The sequence below is a fragment of the Anomalospiza imberbis genome, chromosome 2 (assembly GCF_031753505.1).
Source record: "Anomalospiza imberbis isolate Cuckoo-Finch-1a 21T00152 chromosome 2, ASM3175350v1, whole genome shotgun sequence".
Taxonomy (NCBI): domain Eukaryota; kingdom Metazoa; phylum Chordata; class Aves; order Passeriformes; family Viduidae; genus Anomalospiza; species Anomalospiza imberbis.
In genome coordinates this window covers 117,026,085-117,048,124 of record NC_089682.1, presented here as the reverse complement: position 1 = coordinate 117,048,124, position 22,040 = coordinate 117,026,085, and the positions used below count along the sequence as shown (strand labels likewise).

Genomic DNA, 22,040 nt, shown 5'->3' with positions numbered 1-22,040 from the left:
CTGCCTGCAGGGACCCCAAGGCAGCAGCCCGTGAGAGGAAAAGCCCTGGTTTAACCAGTGTCATCTCCTCCGTGCTTTGCCAGCAGCCTCCCAGCAGCCTGGCTTTGTCCCTGATGTTCCAGCAGCACTAGAGGATGAGTAATTTCAGCATACAAAGAAACACACTTCTCCCCAATTTAGAGCTGGGCTGTGCCTGTGAAGCACTGAGAAAAGTGATCCTGCCCCGGGAGCCTTTAAGGGAGGAAGCTGGGGGGCCAGGAAGGTCTTTTGGAAAAGTGATCCGCCAGTCTGGCCTTTCACCCACATCACTGGGCTGCTTCTCTGAGCCTCAGGAAAGGTCTCCTGAGGTGCCCAGCTCCTTCCCAAGAGAAACAGCACCAGGACCCTGTTTTGGTGCACTCTGAGATGCACCAATTTGAGAGGGAAATGGCTTTTTCAGGAATAAGCGAGTCCTTGTGCTTGGTAACCTGTGCATTACAGCCTGCAGGTAAAATACTTTAAAACACTTCCTGTTCTTACTGCACCGAAATAACGGACAGGGATAATTAGGAGAATGTTTGCTTTGCTCTTCTTTCTTCTTAACAATTCTCCAGGATGAATTTCCTAAACCAAAATACAAGGAGCCAAGAGAGATTAAATGCAGATCTAGCCACAGCAGAAGCTTAAAAACCAGCAGAAAGAACTGCTTGGTGGGCAAAGCACCTCCCTTGGATAGGGCTGTCCAGAGACCAGGACAGTAGCTCATTCTTCACGCACTCGTTTCTGCCTAGCTGTCCAAGGAATAGCCAAAAGGTCAGGAGTGGCTGGAGAGGGACAGTGACCAGGCTCTGTGCTGATCCCTGAGAAAGCATCTCTCTAGGAAATTCCCCCAATCTGCTGACTTACCCTATTTCAAAGATGCATGAAACTGCATTTCCTGCCTCCCACAGCTCCCCTTTCCCGTATGCCTCGTGTCCTGCACAGCCAGGGATGGAGAGCCAGCACCTCCCATTTTCAGTGTAAGGAACAGAATCCCAGAATGGTTTGGGTGGGAAAGGACCTTAGAACCCACCCAGTACCACCCCTGCCTTGGGCAGGGACACATTCCACCATCCCAGGTTGCTCCAAGCCCCGTCCAACCTGGCCTTGGGCACTGCCAGGGATCCAGGGGCAGCCACAGCTGCTCTGGGCACCTGTGCCAGGGCCTGCCCACCCTCACAGTCAATAATTCCTTCCTAACATCTAACACCCCTAGAATGCTCTGTTCTCCAAAGCCACAACACAAGAGCAGGTGCCTGATGCTACGTGATGCCAACGAGGTGAAGGAGAGCAGTCTGTTTGCTCCCACAGTCAGGAAACCAGGTGTGCTTGGAAAACACACTACTGGCATGCTGTTTCAGAGATCAGCAGCTAAAATACACCTCCCATCTTCCTACCACTGCCCAATGTGCAGGATGAAGTGGTGTGAGATGTGTGTATCTATCCTGACCACCTTCCTAAAGATGAACTTCCAGCTGTGGGAAAGGTTTAACACCAGTCCTTGCTGCTGTTTTACATGTACAGGCGTGACTCAAAATGATCGAGGTTTAAAAGCACCATTACCACTCCCAGCTCAGACAGATGACCAGAATCACAATCATGGAATTACTGAGGTTGGAGAAGACACAGAAATCATGGAGCTGTTCCCTCAGCACTGTCAAGGTCACCACTATCCCAAGTGCAACAAGTCCCCAGGTGCCCCATCCACACAGCTTTAAATCCCTCCAGGGATGGGGACTCACTGCTGCCCTGGACAATCTTTTGGGGGAAGAAATTCTCCCTAATATCCAACCTAAACCTCCTCTGTTTGAACAGCTTGACTGTCCCTGTTCCCTGGGAGCAGAGCCCCACCCCCCCGGCTGTCCCCTCCTGTCAGGAGCTGTGCAGAGCCACAAGGTCCCCCCTGAGCCTCCTTTTCTCCAGGCTGAGCCCCCTTCCAGCTGCCTCAGCTGCTGCTGGTGCTCCAGGCCCTTCCCCAGCCACCTTGCTCTTTTTTGGACATCAAACCTTCCTTTGATCCATCTCACAGGCACTTTCTGACTGCCACTTTGATCCTCCTGCATAGTTTCCAGAGCACGCATCTGAAGTGTCGTGTTTACACCACTCCTCACCCCAGGACAGGCTCAGGGCAGTGCCCATCCCAGGTTTCTCCCTCTCTGTCTCAGGCTCCAAGTGTCTGGTGCTCAGCCAGGAAGCACACGTGTTCCATGGGTAAGATGCAAGAGGAAAGGGGACTCGTGCCCCGAGGATCACGCTGCACTCTCCCTTTAACAGGAATGGCAGCGACACTGAAACCAGCCACGGATTACTCAGTGCCTGTGTGCCAGGGGCTGGACTACAGCAGATTCATGAGCATGTTATAGCTCGTGGTGGGGGGCACGGCCTCTCCCAAGGTCAAAGAATTCCAGCCTTGGAGACAGAGGGTATTTCAGCACTGTGGCTCAGCAGGTTTGCCAGCAGTTTTTTGGGATGGAGGGCAAACAGATCTGTGTTTACAGGCTACAACCTAGTCTGGCTGTGGCCTTGCACCTGCTCCTGCTTTCCAGGCAGGAAATCAGGCAGATCCAGCAGATCAGGAAGAAACGGCACAACCAAGAAAGGATGTTTTGGCAGTTGCTGCCTTTGGCATTTTTGGAACATACAGTGCCTGCTATTGTGATTCTGCCCAAGTCTGTGTTATTTCTAACTTACACTGAAGGTAAGTCTATGCATACACAAATATGAATTATTCTGAGTAAAACTGGTTTCCATGTAGGTTTCTTACCCTGTTGGAATATTCCTAGAGGTGAGGGAAAAAAAAATATCACTGCATTTGGAGAGGGACTTTAGCCAAAGGCCTGGAGTGCCAGAACAAGAGGGAATGGCTTGCCACTGCCAGAGGGCAGGGTTTGATGGGATATTGGGAAGAAACTCTTCCCCATGAGGGAGGAGAGGCCCTGGTACAGGGTGCCCAGAGAAGCTGTGGCAGCCCCTGGATCCCTGGAAGTGTCCCCAGCCAGGCTGGACAGGGCTTAGAGCACCCTGGGATGGTGGAAGTTGTCCCTGCCCATGGCAGGGGGTGGAACAAAAGGATCTTTGATGTTCTTTACCACCCAAACCATTCTGGCATTCTGGCATTTTATGGAAAAGCTTATTAACGCTCAGATTTTTCAAACCTATCCTCTAACCTCCACTCAGAGCAGGTGAGCAGTGTGGGAGACAAGAGCTGGGAAGGACCTCAAGAATGGGAAGCGTTAGTTTGATGTAATGGAGAAAAGAAGTAAAAAACAAAGAGGTTTTGTGAGGCTCTACAAAACTCTGATCCCTGGAAGGTGGCCACAGCACCCATGCTGAGCCTGACCTGCTGCAGCACCTCCTCAGGGCCCCGTGTTCTCACAGCAGGAGCTGAGACAACATTTTTGTCTCCGAGGCTGCCAGCTCCTTTGCTGTGACTGCCCAGCTCCACACCTCACCACTGCTTTGTCATTCCAGGACGGAAGGTGGGGAAAGCAGGGAGTCAGACAAGCCAGGGAGAGGTGGCAGGAGCACTAGGAAGGTCAGGAGAGAGGTTTGCCAGCTGCCAAGTGAGAGAGGGCTCTGGTGATGCCCAGAGGACAGCTCGGATTTCAGTCTTGCTGTCACGCTTGGTGTTTGCTGACCTGTGCACAACCAAACCAAGTCCAGATTTAGAAGCTGATATTCCAAAGGCCAATTACAAACAAAACTATGAGGAAGCACTTTTTCTGACCTCTATGTATTGGCAGCAGTGAAAAACTGGTTCCTCACAGAGAGAATTTGATAAACAAGGCAAAACCCTGTCTCAGCACATCCTACAAGTGCTGCAGCAAAGAATTAGTGCCAGCTAATCCTCAAATTAAGTGCTTTAAGATCAAAATATCCAAATAGCGCCTTGCTAACGCTTTGTCTAATCAGTAATAATTTGCAGGGCTGTAGTTCCAGCCACTCAGCTCAGAGCTGCAGAGAGGGGATTCCAGTAAAGCTGGTATTAGTATTAAACTAGAGGTTTCTATGACTTCAGAGCTGTTAGAGCCTGAGTCTGTTTTGATTCATCAGGCAAGCTGTTCACAGTGACGTAAATGTCCCTTGAAGTGTTTGTTTCATAGGTCATATGGAGAGGAACAAAGCCATCACCTTATCTGGAAGTGCTAAACAAACAGCCCAGCTGCTGCACACCCAGATCCACAGCAACATCCACAGCAGAGCTGGGGCTGGAAAAGGATCATGGAATTCCAGAATGGTTTGGGTGGGAAAGGACCTTAAAGCTTATCTCATTTCAACCCCTGCCACAGGCAGGGACACCTTCCAGTGTCCCAGGCTGCTCCAAGCCCCATCCAACTTGGCCTGGAACATTTCCAGGGATGGAGCAGCCACAGCTCCTCTGGGCACCCTGTGCCAGGGTCTGCCCACCCTCACAGGGAAAAATTTCTTCCCAATATCCAATCCAAATCTCCCCTCTTTTAGTTTAAAACTGTTTCCCCTTATCCCATCACTATATGCCTGTGTAAAAAGCCACTCTCTTTTTTATAACCCCTCTTTTATGAACTGAAAATAAGATAAATATGTAGACTTTGAAACAACTGAGCCACAAACCTCTCACAGTAAATAAATCCTTATGAACATAAAAAAGGCAAAACCTCAGCAGTCCACAGCTTTGGTGCAGGAGGAACAATCACTCAGGTCATTCTACTACTGCCTGGGTGGCAGAACCATCACAAGACACCTCTCCAGGAACCCCCTCCTGCTGCAAACTCCCCCATTTCATCCTGATCTAAAAGAGATAAACTGAAGCCACAATTCCAAGTCAGAACTCCTCAGAACTCAGCGTGTCACCTCGCATGAGAGCACAGAGAAGTGCAGAGTGAGAACCTGCCACTTCCACTGACCCTGATGGAGCAGCATTTTCTGAGCATGCTGAATAACCGGTTGATATAAAGGCCTAAGGATCACAGACAACATGGCCACAGATGTTTAAAACCATCCTCACAGGAGAAGAGGTATCAGGGAGATTCCCCCTGACACTACTGGAAGCCATCACAGCTAAGCTGAGTGCTGGCAGGCAAAGGAAGGGAGAAGTTTTGTTCCTGCTTTAAGGAATGGATTAAGTTGGACAATAAAGGAAAAGACATCTCGTACTTACTTTTGGAGATGTGGAAGGATGAAAAGAAGTGCAGAGCAGTCTCATAGAGGCTTCCATCTCCTCGGGTGGAAGGAAGAAGTTGGGAACAACAAGAGGATCAGACCTGAGCAGAACTGTTTAGGAACAACCTTTGGCTGTGTTGCACAGAGGTCCAGATGTGGAAAAAGCCTCGGCTGTTAACAGGTCCCAGATAGTAAATTTCATTTGTTTTAATCAACATTCCATTGTTCTGAACACTTGGTTTTCTCACCTGGGCTCACAGAGCATGTGACACTGATTTGCTTCAAAACAACACCTCACAAACTTGCAGAGGATTCATCCTGCAAAGAGTCCAACACTTAATCCAAGATTTGTAATTTGTGCAAGAAATATTAGGAAGTGTTTTAAAAGCAAAATAAAGCAAGTTTCTTTTAATACAGGAGAAACACAAAAGCTCTAGCACATGGGGAAAAATAACATGGAGAGAAAATGCAACATGTCAGAACTACCCAAAATGAAGTGACTCTCACAAATCACAGATTTTGCTGGCTGCAAGTTTCAGAAAAGACATCACTACAGTGTGCGAAACAGTGTAATGGGGTCTCCAACACCCTCCCAGATCACCAGCTCTGGATTAATTTCCCAGGGAAGAGCTTCACATAGCAAATTTCCCTGTCCTGCAGCCAGGGAGAGCCTAACTAAGCAGAAGAGTCATTGAATGCAAGAGTGTTTAACAAAAGAGTAAAGGATACAAAGTGATTTTTTGTTTGATGAGGTTTTCTGAGCCTTCTACTGGGTCTTCACTGCTGTCATCAGGGAAGCTCTCACTATTTCTTTCCGAGCCAGCTTGGGCTGATACACTCCGAACACAGTTCTCATCAGAACCACTTCCTTCCTTGCCTTGATGATCTCCATTTACAACCTCAGCATTTTCCTCCTCCTCTCTCTCGGTGGCTTTTTGATTGGTCAAGCCCTTGTCTCCTGGGGATGGCAGCAGTTCCTTGGAGCCTGCATGGAATGCCAGACTTTTCTTTACAGGTTCAGTGTTCAGTGCTTTGCTCCAGAGGCTCCCCTCAGCTGGCAGAAGCAGCTCCTTCTCCGCTGTTCCCGTGCTGCTGTTGAAGGTCTGGAAGTCTCCTGCTCCTCCCCAGGGACTGCTCCCACCTGTGTAGGGGCTCATGGGTGGGCTCAGGGCGCTGAGCACGCTCTGGCTGTCCCCTTGCAGCATGCTGGACAAGGTGCTGCTGTTCCCTCTTTGGAAACAACCTACATTTGTGGAGTGCTGATCTTCAGGCCTGGGCTCCAGAGGATGCTGCTCAGCCCCCTGCCCTGTTTCGGAGATCAGGCTGGACCAGGGGCTCGTCCTGTCTGTCGCGGTCGTTATCTCGTTAAGAGCTCGTGGTTCTATGACATCCTCTTCATATTCTTCTTCACTGTGTGGCTGGATGGCAAAAGCACCTCCGTTTTCCTGGATACAACCCACTGGATGCTCGTCTTCAGGGACAATGGGGCCTAGAAGCTGGTGCAGCATGTGTCTCTCAAAGACTGACCTGCCCACGCTGCGCGGCTGCTGCGCGTCACCCGGAACGCCGGGCGCCTCTGGCTCCTGCCGGCCTTCAGGAGCTCCAGGTCTGGCTCCTTCCTCCATCCAGCTGGGTACATCCACAGCACCCAGCTTCCTGCTGCTGTCCTGACGCACGTTAGAGGCTTCCTTGCTATTTTTAGTTATGGTCTGCAAGTCTGGGTAACAAAAAAGAGCATCAGTAAATGCATGGAGCAACAATTCAGCTTAAATCTGATTTATTTGGGTTTTTGGCAGAAAAGTCCTAGATGTAAGGATGCCTGGGAGCTAAACATGCACAGCTTTGCAAACACTGCTGATGTGAGCATGTTCTGCTCTGCTCCCCACTGACAAGGCCAGAAGAACAGAAATGCTAAGGAAAAAACAGAAGCATTAAGGATGAAATTAATGGGAAATTTTACAAATTCTTTAAAAATCCACAATCACTTATTTTTGCTTCCCAGTGAGCAGAGCCTATTCATTGCTTGCATCCTCTTAGAATTGAGTTCACCAGTATTAGGTAAAGTGACCAACTATTTTGAGGCAAGTCCTGCACCAAGGGAATGGTGGGGGACATTTGGAAACAGAGAAGGAAGAGTCTGGAACAGATTGTAGTGGAAGACATGTAAAAAAGCAGTAAAAACAATTGCTGAGGATGAGAAAGGACATAAAAAGAGCAAGACCTCGGAGAATAAAGAGTGGGAAAAAGAGAAGATCAAAGTGGCAGAAGAATGGCAAATTCTGGCATAATAGGGATGTGCCCTTCATCTCTTGGAAATGCTGCTTCCCTGCAGGAAGCCACGGGCAGAAAAAACATGGAATAGCTTTCCAACTGGCAGCAGCTGTAGCTCTGGGCTCCAGTTTATTATCTACTCTGCTAAGTTATATTAAAAGCACCAGCAGGGATTTGATTTCCTTGTCATTTTGCTACTCACAGCGACAACTTACCATCGATTAGGCTGCTGACCTGAGACACCAACTGACTAGATTTTTCCAAAAGATGGCCTTTGGGATCCCCTTCTCTGCTCATCGAGCCCTGATGGTCACTCTCCCACTCCTCATGGCTTGGTTTGGATGTGCTGAAGTCAGGAAAAGACCTGGTCAGCTTCTCACTGAAGTATCTTTGAACCTCATCCAGCTCGCTCAAGTTTTTTCTGCAAGCAGTGGTCAGAAATTTGGTCAGAGGGGGAAAATAAGCCTGTGGCAGTTGGGTTTTAAGTTGGATCATTCTAGTCAACAACATGTAAATATGCAAATAAAAGATGAAAGCTTTTTATTGGAAAGCAGATCAGTAGGCAAGTGTTGAGGTTGCTCTAAGCAAAAGGATAACACTCCAGAACAAATCCTGACTTGGCTATGAAACTTGGGCTTGAAGCTAAAAAGGAGTTAGTTCTAAACTTACTTAATCAAAGGAGTTGGATTTGAGATGACCTTCCAATAAAATAAAGCCAAGGATATTATGTGACTTATGGCTGAGCTAGATAAAAATCCAAGGATTTCTATGTGTTTAATATCAAGGGATTTTAAGATACATTGCTTGTGGTAGCACAGGAAGGGATAAAACACCTCAGGAAGTCTCTTTCATTCCTATATTCCTACAGGTAATAAATACTGTTCTTCTAAATTTATACCTCATTGAAACCTAGAATCTAGTCAAGACAACAGTGCTTTCAGCAAGAAGAAAAACACCCTGATGGGAGAGGATACACTGCTCCGTGTGCCCCAAAAATGCTCACAGGCTTGTCCTTGTACCTGTGGAAGTCAGCAGAAGGGACTATTGGTTCCATAGCACCTGCTCAGTAACAGCAGCACCAGGATGGACAAATCCCTCCAGATCTGGAAACACTGCTGCTGCTGTTCCCCTTCAACAGCCCACCACCCTGCTACAGCACCTCAGTCCTGCTGTGGAGCTGCCCATCCAGTCCCTGATTTCCCAGCCGCGCCTCAACCCGCCGTAAATGACGCCGGCATCTCTTATCGCGCTCGCTCACTTCCATTTCCTCAGAAGCGGATCCGTCGCTCCCGAGCCCTTCCCTGCTAGCCCGGGCCTGGCCTGCCCTGCCGGCCAGAGCCCTGCTTTACCTGAGGGCGGTGAGCAGCGCAGCGCGCGAGGATGGCGGCGCCAGGTCCGGCCCGGCTGCGCGGCGCGCGTTCCCGTCCGCCTGCTGCAGGGATTCGTGGAATCTGCGCACGTTCTGCATGTGCTCCTTGTGCCGAGGCGTCTGTGTGCCGAGGGGGCTAACCCTGCTAAAAACAGCCCTGTCACTATTGTGGTTTGTAATACCAGAAACCAGGCTGGGACCTCTAACTGTGCAAAGTCTGCCAACTAAGAACAGCCAATGTCCTGAAATCCACCAAAGAGCCACCGATGGATGAAACCAGCTCTTCCAAACGTGCACAGGAATGTCATTTACTGACTCAGATTTACACCAAAATCAGGCTAATAGTGGGGCTGGTAGGGAGCTTTCCATGCCTGCTGGCAGCTCCCAAGTTGTTCAGATCCCATAGTGGTGGCCCACAGTCCCTCAAAACTTCAGACACATATGGGAAGAGGATCATCTCTGTAGGCTAAATAAACAAATAATAGCCTAAAACACTCTCACTCATTTGTAGGGACAGAAAGCAGGAATTACTGCAGGATATCTGACAGACCTACTCCTGTAATATGCAATACTACAGCGCTTCACCAGCTGTCATTCACTGGCCACAGACAGAAATTAAGGCAAAATAAAGGGGATGCATCAGGAATACTCTATTCTAATTTACACTTACTAAAAATAAAACCAAATACAGATACAACCCTCATTCTTATCAGGGCCTGGAAAAGCACCTGCCAGCTTTAACCATGGCACCATTTAAATTCTTATTTACCAGGGTGCAAATGAAACAAATCAGGAAGTATCAATGACAAGGAAAAGAACACCTAGGCTGTGCCAAAAGGAACCTTTCCCAGGATTGCTACCTCCTGCACACCTCTCTCACTGGGAAAGGGAATGTCCACTAATTTTTAAGCCCAAACACAGTGGACACACTTGGACAGGGTGTACCATTTTCCCAGTAGGGTCAATTGGCTTTAGGGAGGTATTTCTGAGACCTGAAAATAACCAAAAAGGTTGTCAGCCTGTGGACTTACTGCTCTCGAGCAGGAACGCTGACCTCCTTTGACAAGGAATTCAACATCTGCTTGGACAAGTTTGCAGAATTACTAGGACATGCTGGAAAGCTGACCTTCATCTAGGATGAAAAGGAAAAAGGAAAACTGCACATGAGTCTTTCACAGTAAAAAAATAAGAGAAATTAAGGTATTATCCTGCTGACCTAACAAAACCTCAGGCTTTCTAAATAGCTTTAAATTTTCAAATGATTTCCCAGCACTGAGCCAAAGTACTATTTCACAGCACTTACATTTCCAACACTTTTGTTAACTCCCTCCATGCTATCAGAGAGTAAAGTGATGGAAAGCAGGATAAAGGCTGCATTACATATCTATAACACACCTGAGCATATCTGGGAAGTCTAGAAAATAAAGAAAAACCCAGAAAAAATGGCAAATATCCCAGAAAAACAGATTCCTGCCAAATTAGATGTTCTCTAGCCAATGAAAAGTTGAATCTACTGTATGTTTTTGAGCACCAGCTGTCACCCAATGCAGCAAACAGAACTATGCCATGCTCACAGACATCCAAATGCACAGAATATTCTCCTAAAAAAAATCCCATACACCCATGAAGCAACCACAGAGTGAAGCCAATGGGGATGCTCATGACTTGGTCAAGGTGGTGTAACTAGCACTGGCATGGAAACCTGGAGCAGAATTCCTAAGGAATTAGGTGGTTTTGGTACATTTAGGCAGACTGGTCCACGACAGTGCTGTGAATTGGTGGTGAGTGTGCTCAGGAACCCGGAGCACTGATAATCAGCAATCCAGTTAGGTGTGAGAGGGGAGGAAATGGAAGGACATACAGAAGAACCTTCCGGCTGGCTTCGGGCCCTGGCCTGCCTTTCTTCCTTGAGATGATTTATATTCTGGAGAGGGGACACGGCCACTTTGATCTGCCCCCGGCACTGCCCGCTGAAGTCTGTGATGTTGTACCACCCACACACCAGCTGGAAGCCAGAGAGCAGAGGAGAAAGGTCCACGGATGCAAATCCTATCACTCGCTCCGCCTCTGGGGAGGAAGGACACAAAGCACATGTACATTGATACGAATCATCTGCCAGGGATGCTAAAACACAGCCCTTGAAGTATGGCTTGGAAGGTGACCCAAGGCCAGAACAATCCTGTCCAACAGGGGGATATCATTTGGATTACCTCAGTTACGTTCAGCTAAAAATGTCCCTGCAGAACAGTGAAAGCCCAGAAAAGAAAGAAACAGTGGGCAGGAGAACCACTGTGCACACACAGTACTCTGGATACACAGGAGGTTTATCTTTGAAGCAAAAATCAGACAGCTGAAATTCAATATGTAAAAAAAAAGAAAAAAAAGTCTTTGACTACAACTGGCTGGCCAGACTTCAACCAACTGCACCATCAACAAACAGCACATGAAGGAAGCAGTTAAGGATTTCCTTCACCAGGAAAATCCAACCTCTAAAGCACTGTCAAAATAAAACCAGAGAGAATAAGGATGAACCAAATCTTGTAAGATGATTAATGGGAAAAGGAGGATGCTAAGGACCAGGAAATCATTAGGTATTTATCTCTAGCCTTCTCCTCGTGCAGGGCAAAAGATGGCATTACAATTCTACTCTCCTATTCACTTGACAGAATTTATTTTTCTTGCATGAAATACAAGAAACCTAAGGAAGGGGATGCAGAAAACACACTCCTCCTAATACTGCACCACAGACTTTACCTGCTTTATGCCACACTTTGAAGACCAATGTTTGCTGTGGATCCAGGAGAAGCTCTTTGGATAACCTGTTAGGAACAAAAAACATAACATTTTATGCAAAGCAGGAAAAAGCAGTAAAATGCTTCTGAGATTTCAATGCCATTTTATCTACCCAGACAAACCAGTTTCTTTCTGTACTGATGGGGGCAAAACAAACCCCAAAATTACTGAGCCTCAAAGCATAACACAACTCTACATAGTTTGGGCTTCTACTTACTCAAGAAGTATTTCCCTTTCCTCACTCTTGCTGTACATTTAAAAGATAGGACAAATAAATTCTGAAGGAACAGAAATACAGTTTATTTCATGACTCAATAACACAGTGACAGCAAAGCACTGGGGTTGTGGTTCAAAGCTGTAATATTTGAAGTTCATTGCTGGAGATAAAAAAAAACCAAATGTAAAAACATAGTGTTAAATGTAGAACTTTTTTTTTAATTGTTTGAAGGGATTCAATCTTAGAAACACTGGAGGAGACACAAGGTTAATTCCTGAATACTACCACGCATGACTTGGTCTGCTGAGGTTCCTTGAAGCAGTCAGTTCATCTCTTTAAATTTAAGCTCAGATATCCAGGTCTAAACTAAAAAATCCCCAAACCATACGCCCTTTTCCCACCTGGCCTGGCTGTCAGATCTGTGTGAATCCCCATCTCTCACCTTGCTTGCTGCTGGAAGTCCCAGACTGGTGAGTCTGTATTTCCTATCACTGGAGTGGTCACTGGAGCATCTGCACCAGCAACAGCAAATGACACACAGCTGCTGGGGGCTGCTACTTCACGTTCTGTCAAGGGACTTCCTGAAATTATACAGAATTAAATACAGATTTTTTAAATTAACAACAACAACAACAACAAAATCTGAAGGCAGTTCAGCATTTAAGATCATACATTTGGCAAAGAAATCCACCATCTAGAAAATACTCCTTTTCACTGGTGGAGCTGATAGTATGCTACATTTACAACAGAAGCAAATATTGCATGAACCTTTTACAGAGCAGAAACGGGAATGTTCCAGGGAGAAACAGAAAAACCATTTGCCCAAGATCATCTAAGAAATCAGAAGTAAAGCTAGGAACAACTCAGGTCCTGAGGACCCTATTCCAGTGCTTGAGATACTCTCCATGCTGCAAGACAGAAATATTTAAACATTTCTGTAATACTCAAAAGAAACCTCCTTTATAGCATCAAAAACTTTGCAACAATAAATAAAATTGCATCAGTTTTCCAAAGACTATGATTTTCAGATTATTCTAGAATGATTACAAAAATCCATCTGCAGGGCTCAGAATCTTTTAGAATTATATACCCTTAAATCATGGCTTGCATTTGACTCTTAGCTGTGTTATCAGGGCAAGAAAAGCTGAGTGCAGTGATCAGCTTTACAAATTTACTATGTGCTAATTTGCAGGAGTCTGAGAGATAGGGGCATGTTGGGGTTTAGTTATTCAGTCAATGCTTAACTTGGGAGTTTAGCTACTCAAATAATGCTTAATTTCAGAACTCAGCTGTCACCTCTAACAGGTAACATCGAGTTATTTATATTTTGGAGTTCATTCATGAAGATAGGCTGTGTAGTGCAGCCTCCTGCTTTCCCTGTACTTACACAGTGACTGGGGCTGCGACACCACAAAGCCAAGTTCAAACTCCGTCCCTGCCATTCACTGTGCTGGAACAGGAACAGATCTCAGAGAAAACAAAGAAACAGAAAGAAAAGAAAGGGCGTGTGTGTGTGAGATGTTACCTTTTAAACTTAGATGCATTGCTCTTTCCACAAGGATATTGACAGCAACTGTGTTTTCCAGAAACATCACGTCCTCTTCCTGTGGTTCGCCGTTGGTGATCTCTGAACCTGCAATTTCCACTTGCTGTTTGTCAGAGCCCGGCTGGCTCAGAGCAGGGCTTTCCCCTGTGCCTTCATCCTCACTGCTGCTGCACTCCTCGGCACAGGGAAGTCTGGGCAGGGCAGTGGGAGAGGGAGAGGGAGCGAGGCTGACTTGAACACGCACAGCGGCTCCTGCCAGGTCTGCAGCATTGCATCTGAACAATGGATAAACACCTGCAGGAGAATTACAAACAACCAGGAACTGAGCCAAAGGAAAAGCAGGAGCCTGGAGAACAGCTGCTACAGTTCATTGCTGCAGAGATCTCACATGAGCCCAGCAGAACAAATTTTGATTTTCAGTGTAATTTCTATGTGAGTTACTATCCAAAATACAAGCTTGTAAACATTAAAAACCATGACCAATCCCCCAAATTTGGTAGAGCCAAATTTTCCCCCAGTAACTCAGATTAAAGCACATCAACTTCCTGAAAGCCCTGAGAACGACAACTCTGCATAATTTTATATACATATATGGAGAATACAACATATACCCTGCATGAAAATTTAACTCTTGTTCTTCCTCCCATTCCTGAATGCATCTAAAAGAAGAGCCTATCAGTCCACAAAGCTGATGAGTGCCACGTAGATGACAGAAGCCAAAAACTAAAACACAAGTTCCACCTCAGTGTGAGGAAGAACTTCTTTCCATGGAGGGGGCAGAGCCCTGGCGCAGCTGCCAAGGGAGGGCCTGGAGTCTCCCTTTCTGGAGACATCCCAAACCCACGTGGACACGTTCCTGTGGCACCTGCAGCGGGTGACCCTGCCTGGGCAGGGGGTGGGACTGGGTGATCTCCAGAGATGCATTCCAACCCCACCACCCTGGGATTCTGTGCAGGACAAAACAAAGCTGTGAACACTGTTTAAAGTGACTAGAGAAGAGAAGGAACCACATTAAACTGCCAACGAGAGGAATGAAATGTGATCCTGTGTTTCAGGCACTCACCACTAACACTCAGCGTTCTCCTTGATCTCTCTGCTAACGCTGCCAGGTCAACGTAGGCAGATCCAATAAGACGATCTGTGTCGAGGGGTCTTTCCACCTCGTGTTCCTTGCCATATGCCCACCACACCTGGATTTCTAACTTCTCCTCTCTGAAGAACCACAGCAGCCCCTGGCTCCTTCTGAGAGTCACCTTGCTGGGTTTCCTGAAGCTCACCGTAACATTCTCTGCGTCGTCAGTCAGCTTGGGCCGCTTGAGCCACGTCCAGGTGGCCTCCTGGTTGTACAGCTTATACCTGAGGTAGCAGTAGGTGCTTTTGGGCAGGTGTGTCTGGCCGGCCAGCAGCACGCAGCGGAGTGGCAGCCACAGCCTCGGGGTGGAGATGGTCACGGCCACCGGGCCGGCACTCTGCTCCCAGTCACCGCTCCCGCCCTCGCTGTCCTCGTGGAGCTCCTCGCTGCTCCACCCCAGGAGCCTGGCAGCCTCCAAAACACGCTCCCTGTCACCCTGACGGGCAAAGGCAACGGAGAGCTCCAGCCCTCCCACAACGGCCTGCACGGCGTTTGCGCGGCGCGGAGGCGCCGGCTCTTCCGAGAGCGTCACCGGGTACCAGCCCGAAATGCCTGTGGGAGGAAAGATCCTGTTAGACCTGCCTCAGCTTTCCAAAAATGTCCCTGAAGGACCGTCACCTCCCTGGCCATCAATCAGGGACCAGAAGGCCAAGGGTTTGTCTCTTGTTTGGAATTGTATTAAATAATTTCTAATCTGAAAGAGCAGCAAGTTACCGGCCTTCTAAAAACCTCAGCAGCAGTTCTGATCCCAAAGGATTTTTCACTTCATTAACAACACCCATTTTACAATGAAACTGTATCCCTGGGATATCCAATTATAAAATTCTATATTCTCATTTCTTTCCTACTGTCTTCCGAATAAAAACAACCTCAAAATTTTGGGCTGAAGAAAATGAGAACTTCACTGAAATTAAAGCAAAAATAACCAAGGCAATAATAAAAACATAATTATTACGAGGTTTAATAATCTCAAACTAATACTAGATAGAGGAAATCATTAGTGGACAGATATGTGAATAATTTTTTCACAGAAATGTCACAGAATGTTCTGAAATGGAAGGGACCCAAAAAGAGCACTGAGATATTTCACACATAGTTAAAAAAAAGAAAAAGTTAATCCCGCTACTTTCTAATTATCTAAGACTTTTGTTTCCAGCTTTGACATCTGAAAAGCAGTCACTGGTCCTGAACTAAACATTGCAACTCATGGACTTTACATCCTTTTTGGATTTTCTGTCTAGAAAATAAACAGCACTGAATAAAGTCCTGAGGATTTCAGGTGCTGGTTTCAGCTGGCATGGAGTTAAATTTCTTTGTAGTAGCCCCAGAATATTCATTCAGCCACTAAACATCCTACACCCTGAAAACAGATTTTCAAACAACCTTTATGTGACTTTCTTAACACAGGATTTTACTGAACACACAGGGAACATCTGAAATAAATTTGGTCTAAAAAAACCCAGAAACTTTCCCCAAAACCAAAACAACCCCCCAAAGCAGGAATGGAAATAATTTTAAGGCATTACAATAGCATTTACACAGAATGCCAGCAGCATGGCACTGCTGTGCTACCTGATCTTCTTGTCAGCAGGTCTCTGGTTGGAATCGTGACTGTCCCAAGAAGATAATCTCTGGATTTTCTGTCGGCCAATCTGTCAGGGGCTGGAAAAGAGATAATTTTGTAAATACATCCCACTGGTACGTGAGGTTTAGAAGTGATGGACCGGAGGACAGCTGGTAAGAGGAGATCTTCATCACTGGGAGTCTCAAAACCTCTTTGCACAAGAGGAACAATCTCTCCCAAAGACAATTTAAATAATTATATCTATTAGCAACTGCACAAGTCCCTGCACAGTGCTCTGAGCAACCTGACCTGCTGAAAGGTGGCCTTGCTCATTGCAGGAGGGTATTTTCAAGTCCCAACCCAAACTATTCCATTATTCTATGAGTATTTATTTTCTACACTAAAATTAAGGGGACTTCTGCACCAGCATTCAATCCTTGCAATCGCCCACTGCCCTCACCTGACTTGGTGCTCTGATGATAGATGGAGAAAAAAATACTGGCAGACTGCAAGAGCTCCCCCAGAGAAGAGGTTCCTCCGCTGCTTTTCTGAGTGATGAGATGACAGAGGAACTCCACGTGCTGCTCAAACTCCGGGCAGAAGGAGCAGGGCACGGCTCGTGTGCTGCGCGTCTGCGCCCGGGGCAGGAAGGACGGGAGCACGCACACGTAGGCGTTCACTCCCACCCCGGCATAGTACTGGACAGAGGGGTTCTTCTGTGCCACAGCTCTTCATCCCACATGGGAAAACAAAAGAAAAGGAAAGGAGGAAGAGAATGCAGATAATGCATCAGGCATCTAGGAACCAACATGCTTAAAACAGAGTGAAAAGATGGGACTAACAGTGAATGTTCTGAGTCAAAATGCATGTGTGTTCTGGCTGCATTATCACCTTTTCTTTCCACCTGGACATACTAGGAACAGACATGAAATGGTGAGAGGAGTTCCATCACTGGTGGCTGTGCTCTTATCTGTGCTTGAGAAAGTACTCAGCACCTTTAAGGATACACTGTACTGTAGAATAACTTCCCAGAGAACCTGCTCCAGAAAGAAGCCAAAGGCCAAGCCAAATTATTTTTACAGACCAGAACTGACCAGCAAAGGGAGGTGAAATTACCAAATGGAATAATTTACAAGTAAACCAGAGCCAGGCATTACTCAGGTCAGACACCTGAAGGATGAGGGATCTGAGGTAATTCCATTCCCTAGATTTCTCCAAGCACCACACAACAGTGATCTCACCTTTCAGGGTCTGCTTGAATTAAGATGGACCAGGGTCTCACAGCAACACTGAGAAAGGGTCAGACCATGGCTCTGGAATGACAGGAGCCATCCTTCTCTTGTGGAACTGACTCTCTCTATTCTAGCCCTTTCCTGACTCTGGAAAGTCATGTATTCTGGAACTATGTCCAGCTGATACCACACACTGGCAGCAGAAGCCTTAAGGTGGAAAGGAACACGTTTCATCTCCTAGCCAATTTATTGAGGTTTTCACAGTGAAATGCAAGAAAACAACCTCAGCTAACTTTTATACAGCATCAGCAACACCAGGATCCAGTGCCTAAATAAGTACCATCTTATATCAGCCCCTTTCTGTATCAGTCTTTGGTGTAAAAAATGTGGAAATGTAGGAAAACATGTCCTTCCAATCTGCATCCTTCTGCAGAACAAATGCTACCACCCTGTACTGCAGCTTCAGGCACCAGAATAACTGCTGATGGTCTTTATAAAGCTCTTTTCACTTTGGAGCAGGACCCACTCTGAATCTTGGGTCTCTGCAGATGGAAAATTGGCCAGTAAGAATTTGATCTAATCTCATGCCTCAGCCTGCTGCCTCCAGATAAAGCTGTTTTAAGTGAAAAGTGGTCCTTTTTGATTTAGGCTTTACCTGGCTGCTGCCTGCAATCCAGCTGCCCTGTGTATTCGTACAGAAAGTGACACAGCTTGAGCAGTTATTCCAGCTGCTGTTTTCATGGATCGCTGGTACCTCACGCTCACATCGAGCAAACCTGGATTAAATGAAAGAAAGGAAGAAAAGAAATGCTCAGCCCTCAATACAAGTACATCCATCAGGCTCAATGTTTAGCTATACTTATTAATACAAAGCTTACTCTATTAATCAGTATATTTCTAAAAAAATAACTCCACTAATCCACTGGGGTTGGTGGTGCAAGAGGCTGCACTTCAGCCAGGAGGTACAGCCAGATCCAGGGGGAACAGCTGGACCCAGGCGGTACAGCTGGACCTGGGAGGTACAGCTGGATCCAGGGGGAACAGCCGGACCCAGGGGGAACAGCCGGAGCCGGGAGGTACAGCTGGATCCGGGAGGTACAGCTGGATCCAGGGGGAACAGCCGGAGCCGGGGGGAACAGCCGGAGCCGGGAGGTACAGCTGGAGGCGGGAGGTACAGCTGGAGGCGGGGGGAACAGCCGGACCCGGGAGGTACAGCTGGATCCGGGAGGTACAGCTGGATCCAGGGGGAACAGCTGGATCCGGGGGGAACAGCTGGATCCGGGGGGAACAGCCGGACCCAGGGAGAACAGCCGGACCCAGGGAGGTACAGTTGGATCCAGGGGGAACAGCTGGAGCCGGGAGGTACAGCCAGACCCGGGGGAACAGCCGGATCCGGGAGGTACAGCCGGACCCGGGAGGTACAGCTGGATCCAGGGGGAACAGCCGGAGCCGGGAGGTACAGCTGGATCCAGGGGGAACAGCCGGAGCCGGGAGGTACAGCTGGATCCAGGGGGAACAGCCGGATCCAGGGGGAACAGCCGGACCCGGGGGGAACAGCCGGATCCGGGGGGAACAGCCGGACCCGGGGGGAACAGCCGGACCCGGGGGGAACAGCCGGACCCGGGGGGAACAGCCGGAGCCGGGGGGAACAGCCGGACCCGGGAGGTACAGCTGGATCCGGAGGTACAGCCGGAGCCGGGGGGAACAGAGGGAAAGTCCGGGATCGCATCCCGCCAGCACCACCGCCGGCCGCAGTGGCGCCCTCCTGTGGCCAATCACCAGGACAGCAAGCCCCGGGGCCTCAGTGGCGCCCTCCTGTGGCCACCCCCAGCACAGCAAGCCCGGCAGTGGCGCCCTCCTGTGGCCACTCCTCAGCACAGCAAGCCCGGGGGCCAACTCTGAACTTTTTGAGAGTTTGAGAGTTTCCCATGTTTAATCACTGATTTTTCACTCATTATGGTGTTAGTGAAAGCCGGGAGGAATACCACTCCTGGCTGGTTTCAATTGCCAACGCAAATCCATATTTTTATTTGCCCTGGAGGCAAACAGACTTTATTTTGACAGAATTTTACACAGAATCAGAACTGGTTTGGCTGGAAAAGACCCATAAAATCATGGAGTCCAACCAGTCCTCCAGCACTGCAAAGGCCACCACTCTCCCATGTCCCCAAGTGCCACATCCACACAGCTGTTAAATCCTGCCAGGGATGGGGATTCCACCATGGCCTGGGCAGCCTGTGCCAGGACCGGACAGCCCTTCGGGGGAAGGTATTTTCCCTAATATCCAACCTAAACCTCCCTGGCACAACTTGAAGCCGTTTCCTTTGTCCTTTGCTAACACACCATCAAACACTGCTGTGCTGCCCAGAGGTTTCCTCAGCTGAGCCTGGCTTTTCCACATGAAGGGAAAGCCCAGAAGCCTTGCTCACCTGAAGACCGCAGATGAAATTCCTCTGAGGAGTCAGCCCGGGGGACCAAGGGAAGATTAAAAGTTTGAATCCCTATTTCTTCACGGTGCTGCAGAGTCACCATGGCACAGAGCCGTGACAAAGGCAAGGCCCCTTTGGCAACCAGCTGGTCTCTGACATTTGGGTAATAATACCTGGCAGGACAGAAAAAAACACCATCAACATTTCTCTCAAACTGCACAGAAGTCAACTTTGAGTGTCTTCAAGGCCTAATTAGCCTCCCCAGCTAAGGGAGAAAAATAAATGTATTTCCACTGAAGAATAGAATCATTAAGTGCATAAGCAGATGATGCTACAAATATATACTTGCACTAGTCCTAACAAGTCAACAAGCAGGAACTCCACTAAAAACTGGCATCCCAAAGAAAAACAAGAGAAGGATCTGGCACCAAATATTCTCTGCTCTCACTTCTTATTAATAAATGAAAATACCTCTCTTGTAGAACAGATTTGAGGTACCAGATTGTGAGTATAAAGAATTACTCTAAACCTTTTCTTAGAGCATTACTTGGCTTCAGCTTCATCCTAAAACAAATTCTGGTGCTGTATCTTACCAACAGCCCACAGTAATTCTTGTGTGACTTTGCAAATTTTAAAAAGCCTGGCTTGTTTACTGCAGAATGAAGAGATTATTATCTTTTTATAAGCTATTTGTCTTCATGGCTTCTGCTCTCCATTTCTAATAATTAACTTCAGTAGCCAATGAAACATTTTGGATTTACAAAACACTTTATATTATTTCTCTTATACTCAGTAATTTGTATAAGGGAAAAGAGCAAATCCAGGACAATGAAATTATACTTTCAGGGTTCCATTAAATAAAATTTACATGTGTCAAGCATTTGAACTACTTTTAGATTGTTATGCTGATTAAAAGATGGAAGGAAGCAAACTAATAACACACACTTTTGAAGTTATAAAAAGGAGTAATTAGGACTCTTGGTGGGGAAAAAGGCTCACAGGTTTTAAGTGCAGATACTCATCACCAAATGTTGATGAGCTTACCTGTTTTTATAGCTAATATTAAATAATATTATGAAATATCCATTCCAGAGCTGGAGATTTTTCAAGATCAGATGTACCTCTACCAGCATTGCTGTGCTATCTTCAAAGAATAGGACGTTGTTCTGTACCTGCACCAGACTTCAAACTGGATTCCTCCTCCTGCTGCTCCTGGTGCCATAAATGCACTGACCAGGAGCCTCTGGACTGGGACATCAGCAGGAACCAACAGGGAATGATGATGTTCATCATTAAAGACGGGATCAGGGACACACAAGGTGGTAGCTGTTCTAAATGGCTTTAATGTGATGCCTAGAAGTCAAGCAGAACTGGTTAAAAGTGGTTGCAATTGCAGCTTTCGAGCTTTTCCTGCTTGCAGTCCTTCAGGACGTAGGACCCACGGACAGGGAGTGAAATCCTCCTGGGACAAGGCTTCCTCTTCTGTCAACCTTCACACAGTTTGTCAAGCAATCCAGGCAGCCCCACGACCCTGTGAGCCACAGGCTGGGAACCACTGCTAAAAAGGCAGCACGGAAACCCCACAGGACTTACTATGGAACCATTGTACTGCCCGTCATTTTTCAGTGGGAACACACGTTAGTGATGCAAAGCACTCAACACTATGTTCTTTCCTACAATTACAATTATTTAAATTTTCTTTTATAATCTGAAAAATGCTGGGTTTAGATTGAATATTGGGAAGAAATTCTTCCCAATAGGAAGGTGAGGCCCTGGCACAGGCTGCCCAGAGAAGCTGTGGCTGCCCCTGGATCCCTGGAAGTCTCCAAGGTGAGGCTGGACAGGGCTTGGAGTACCCTGGGACAGTGGAAGGTGTCCCTGCCCATGGCAGGGGGTGGGAATTGATGAGATTTAAGGTCCCTTCCCACCCAAACAATTCTATGTTAATCCTAGTGATCTAAACCAAGCAACTTTTCTGTTGGTGTATCCATGAATATCACAGAATTGTTATGGTTGGAAAAGGCCTCTAAGATCATCAAATCCAGCTGTTAACTCAGGCCTGCCAAGGCCACCCAGTAAATCACGTACCCAAGTGCCATATCCAAACTTTTTGAACATTTGAACACATTTCCAGGGATGGTGACTCGACCATTGCCCTGGGCAGCTACGCCAGGGCTTAATAACCCTGCTGATGAAGACTTTTCCCTAATATTCAACTTAAACCTCCCCTAGCATGACTTGGGGCCATTTCCTCTTGTCCTGTCCCTTGCTGCCTGGGAGCAGAGCCTGATTCCCACCTGGCTGCACTCTCCTGTCAGGGAGTTGTGGAG

General features: G+C 47.3%; 1 protein-coding gene across 1 annotated transcript in view; it reads right to left on the bottom strand.

Annotated features, from left to right (window-relative positions):
* Positions 1 to 22,040, bottom strand: part of C2CD3 (C2 domain containing 3 centriole elongation regulator) — a 38,235-nt gene that overhangs the window by 1,332 nt on the left and 14,863 nt on the right. Inside the window, exons 17-31 of the mRNA XM_068182760.1 lie at positions 20,883 to 21,063; positions 19,711 to 19,883; positions 17,937 to 18,057; positions 16,510 to 16,778; positions 16,058 to 16,147; positions 14,417 to 15,037; positions 13,333 to 13,647; positions 12,250 to 12,388; positions 11,552 to 11,616; positions 10,659 to 10,864; positions 9,829 to 9,929; positions 8,778 to 8,942; positions 7,644 to 7,849; positions 5,887 to 6,874; positions 5,156 to 5,258 (exon numbers count right to left, since the gene is read on the bottom strand). Coding sequence (XP_068038861.1) covers positions 5,156 to 5,258; positions 5,887 to 6,874; positions 7,644 to 7,849; positions 8,778 to 8,942; positions 9,829 to 9,929; positions 10,659 to 10,864; positions 11,552 to 11,616; positions 12,250 to 12,388; positions 13,333 to 13,647; positions 14,417 to 15,037; positions 16,058 to 16,147; positions 16,510 to 16,778; positions 17,937 to 18,057; positions 19,711 to 19,883; positions 20,883 to 21,063 — 3,743 coding nt within the window. The remainder of the gene's footprint in view (positions 1 to 5,155; positions 5,259 to 5,886; positions 6,875 to 7,643; positions 7,850 to 8,777; positions 8,943 to 9,828; positions 9,930 to 10,658; positions 10,865 to 11,551; positions 11,617 to 12,249; positions 12,389 to 13,332; positions 13,648 to 14,416; positions 15,038 to 16,057; positions 16,148 to 16,509; positions 16,779 to 17,936; positions 18,058 to 19,710; positions 19,884 to 20,882; positions 21,064 to 22,040) is intronic.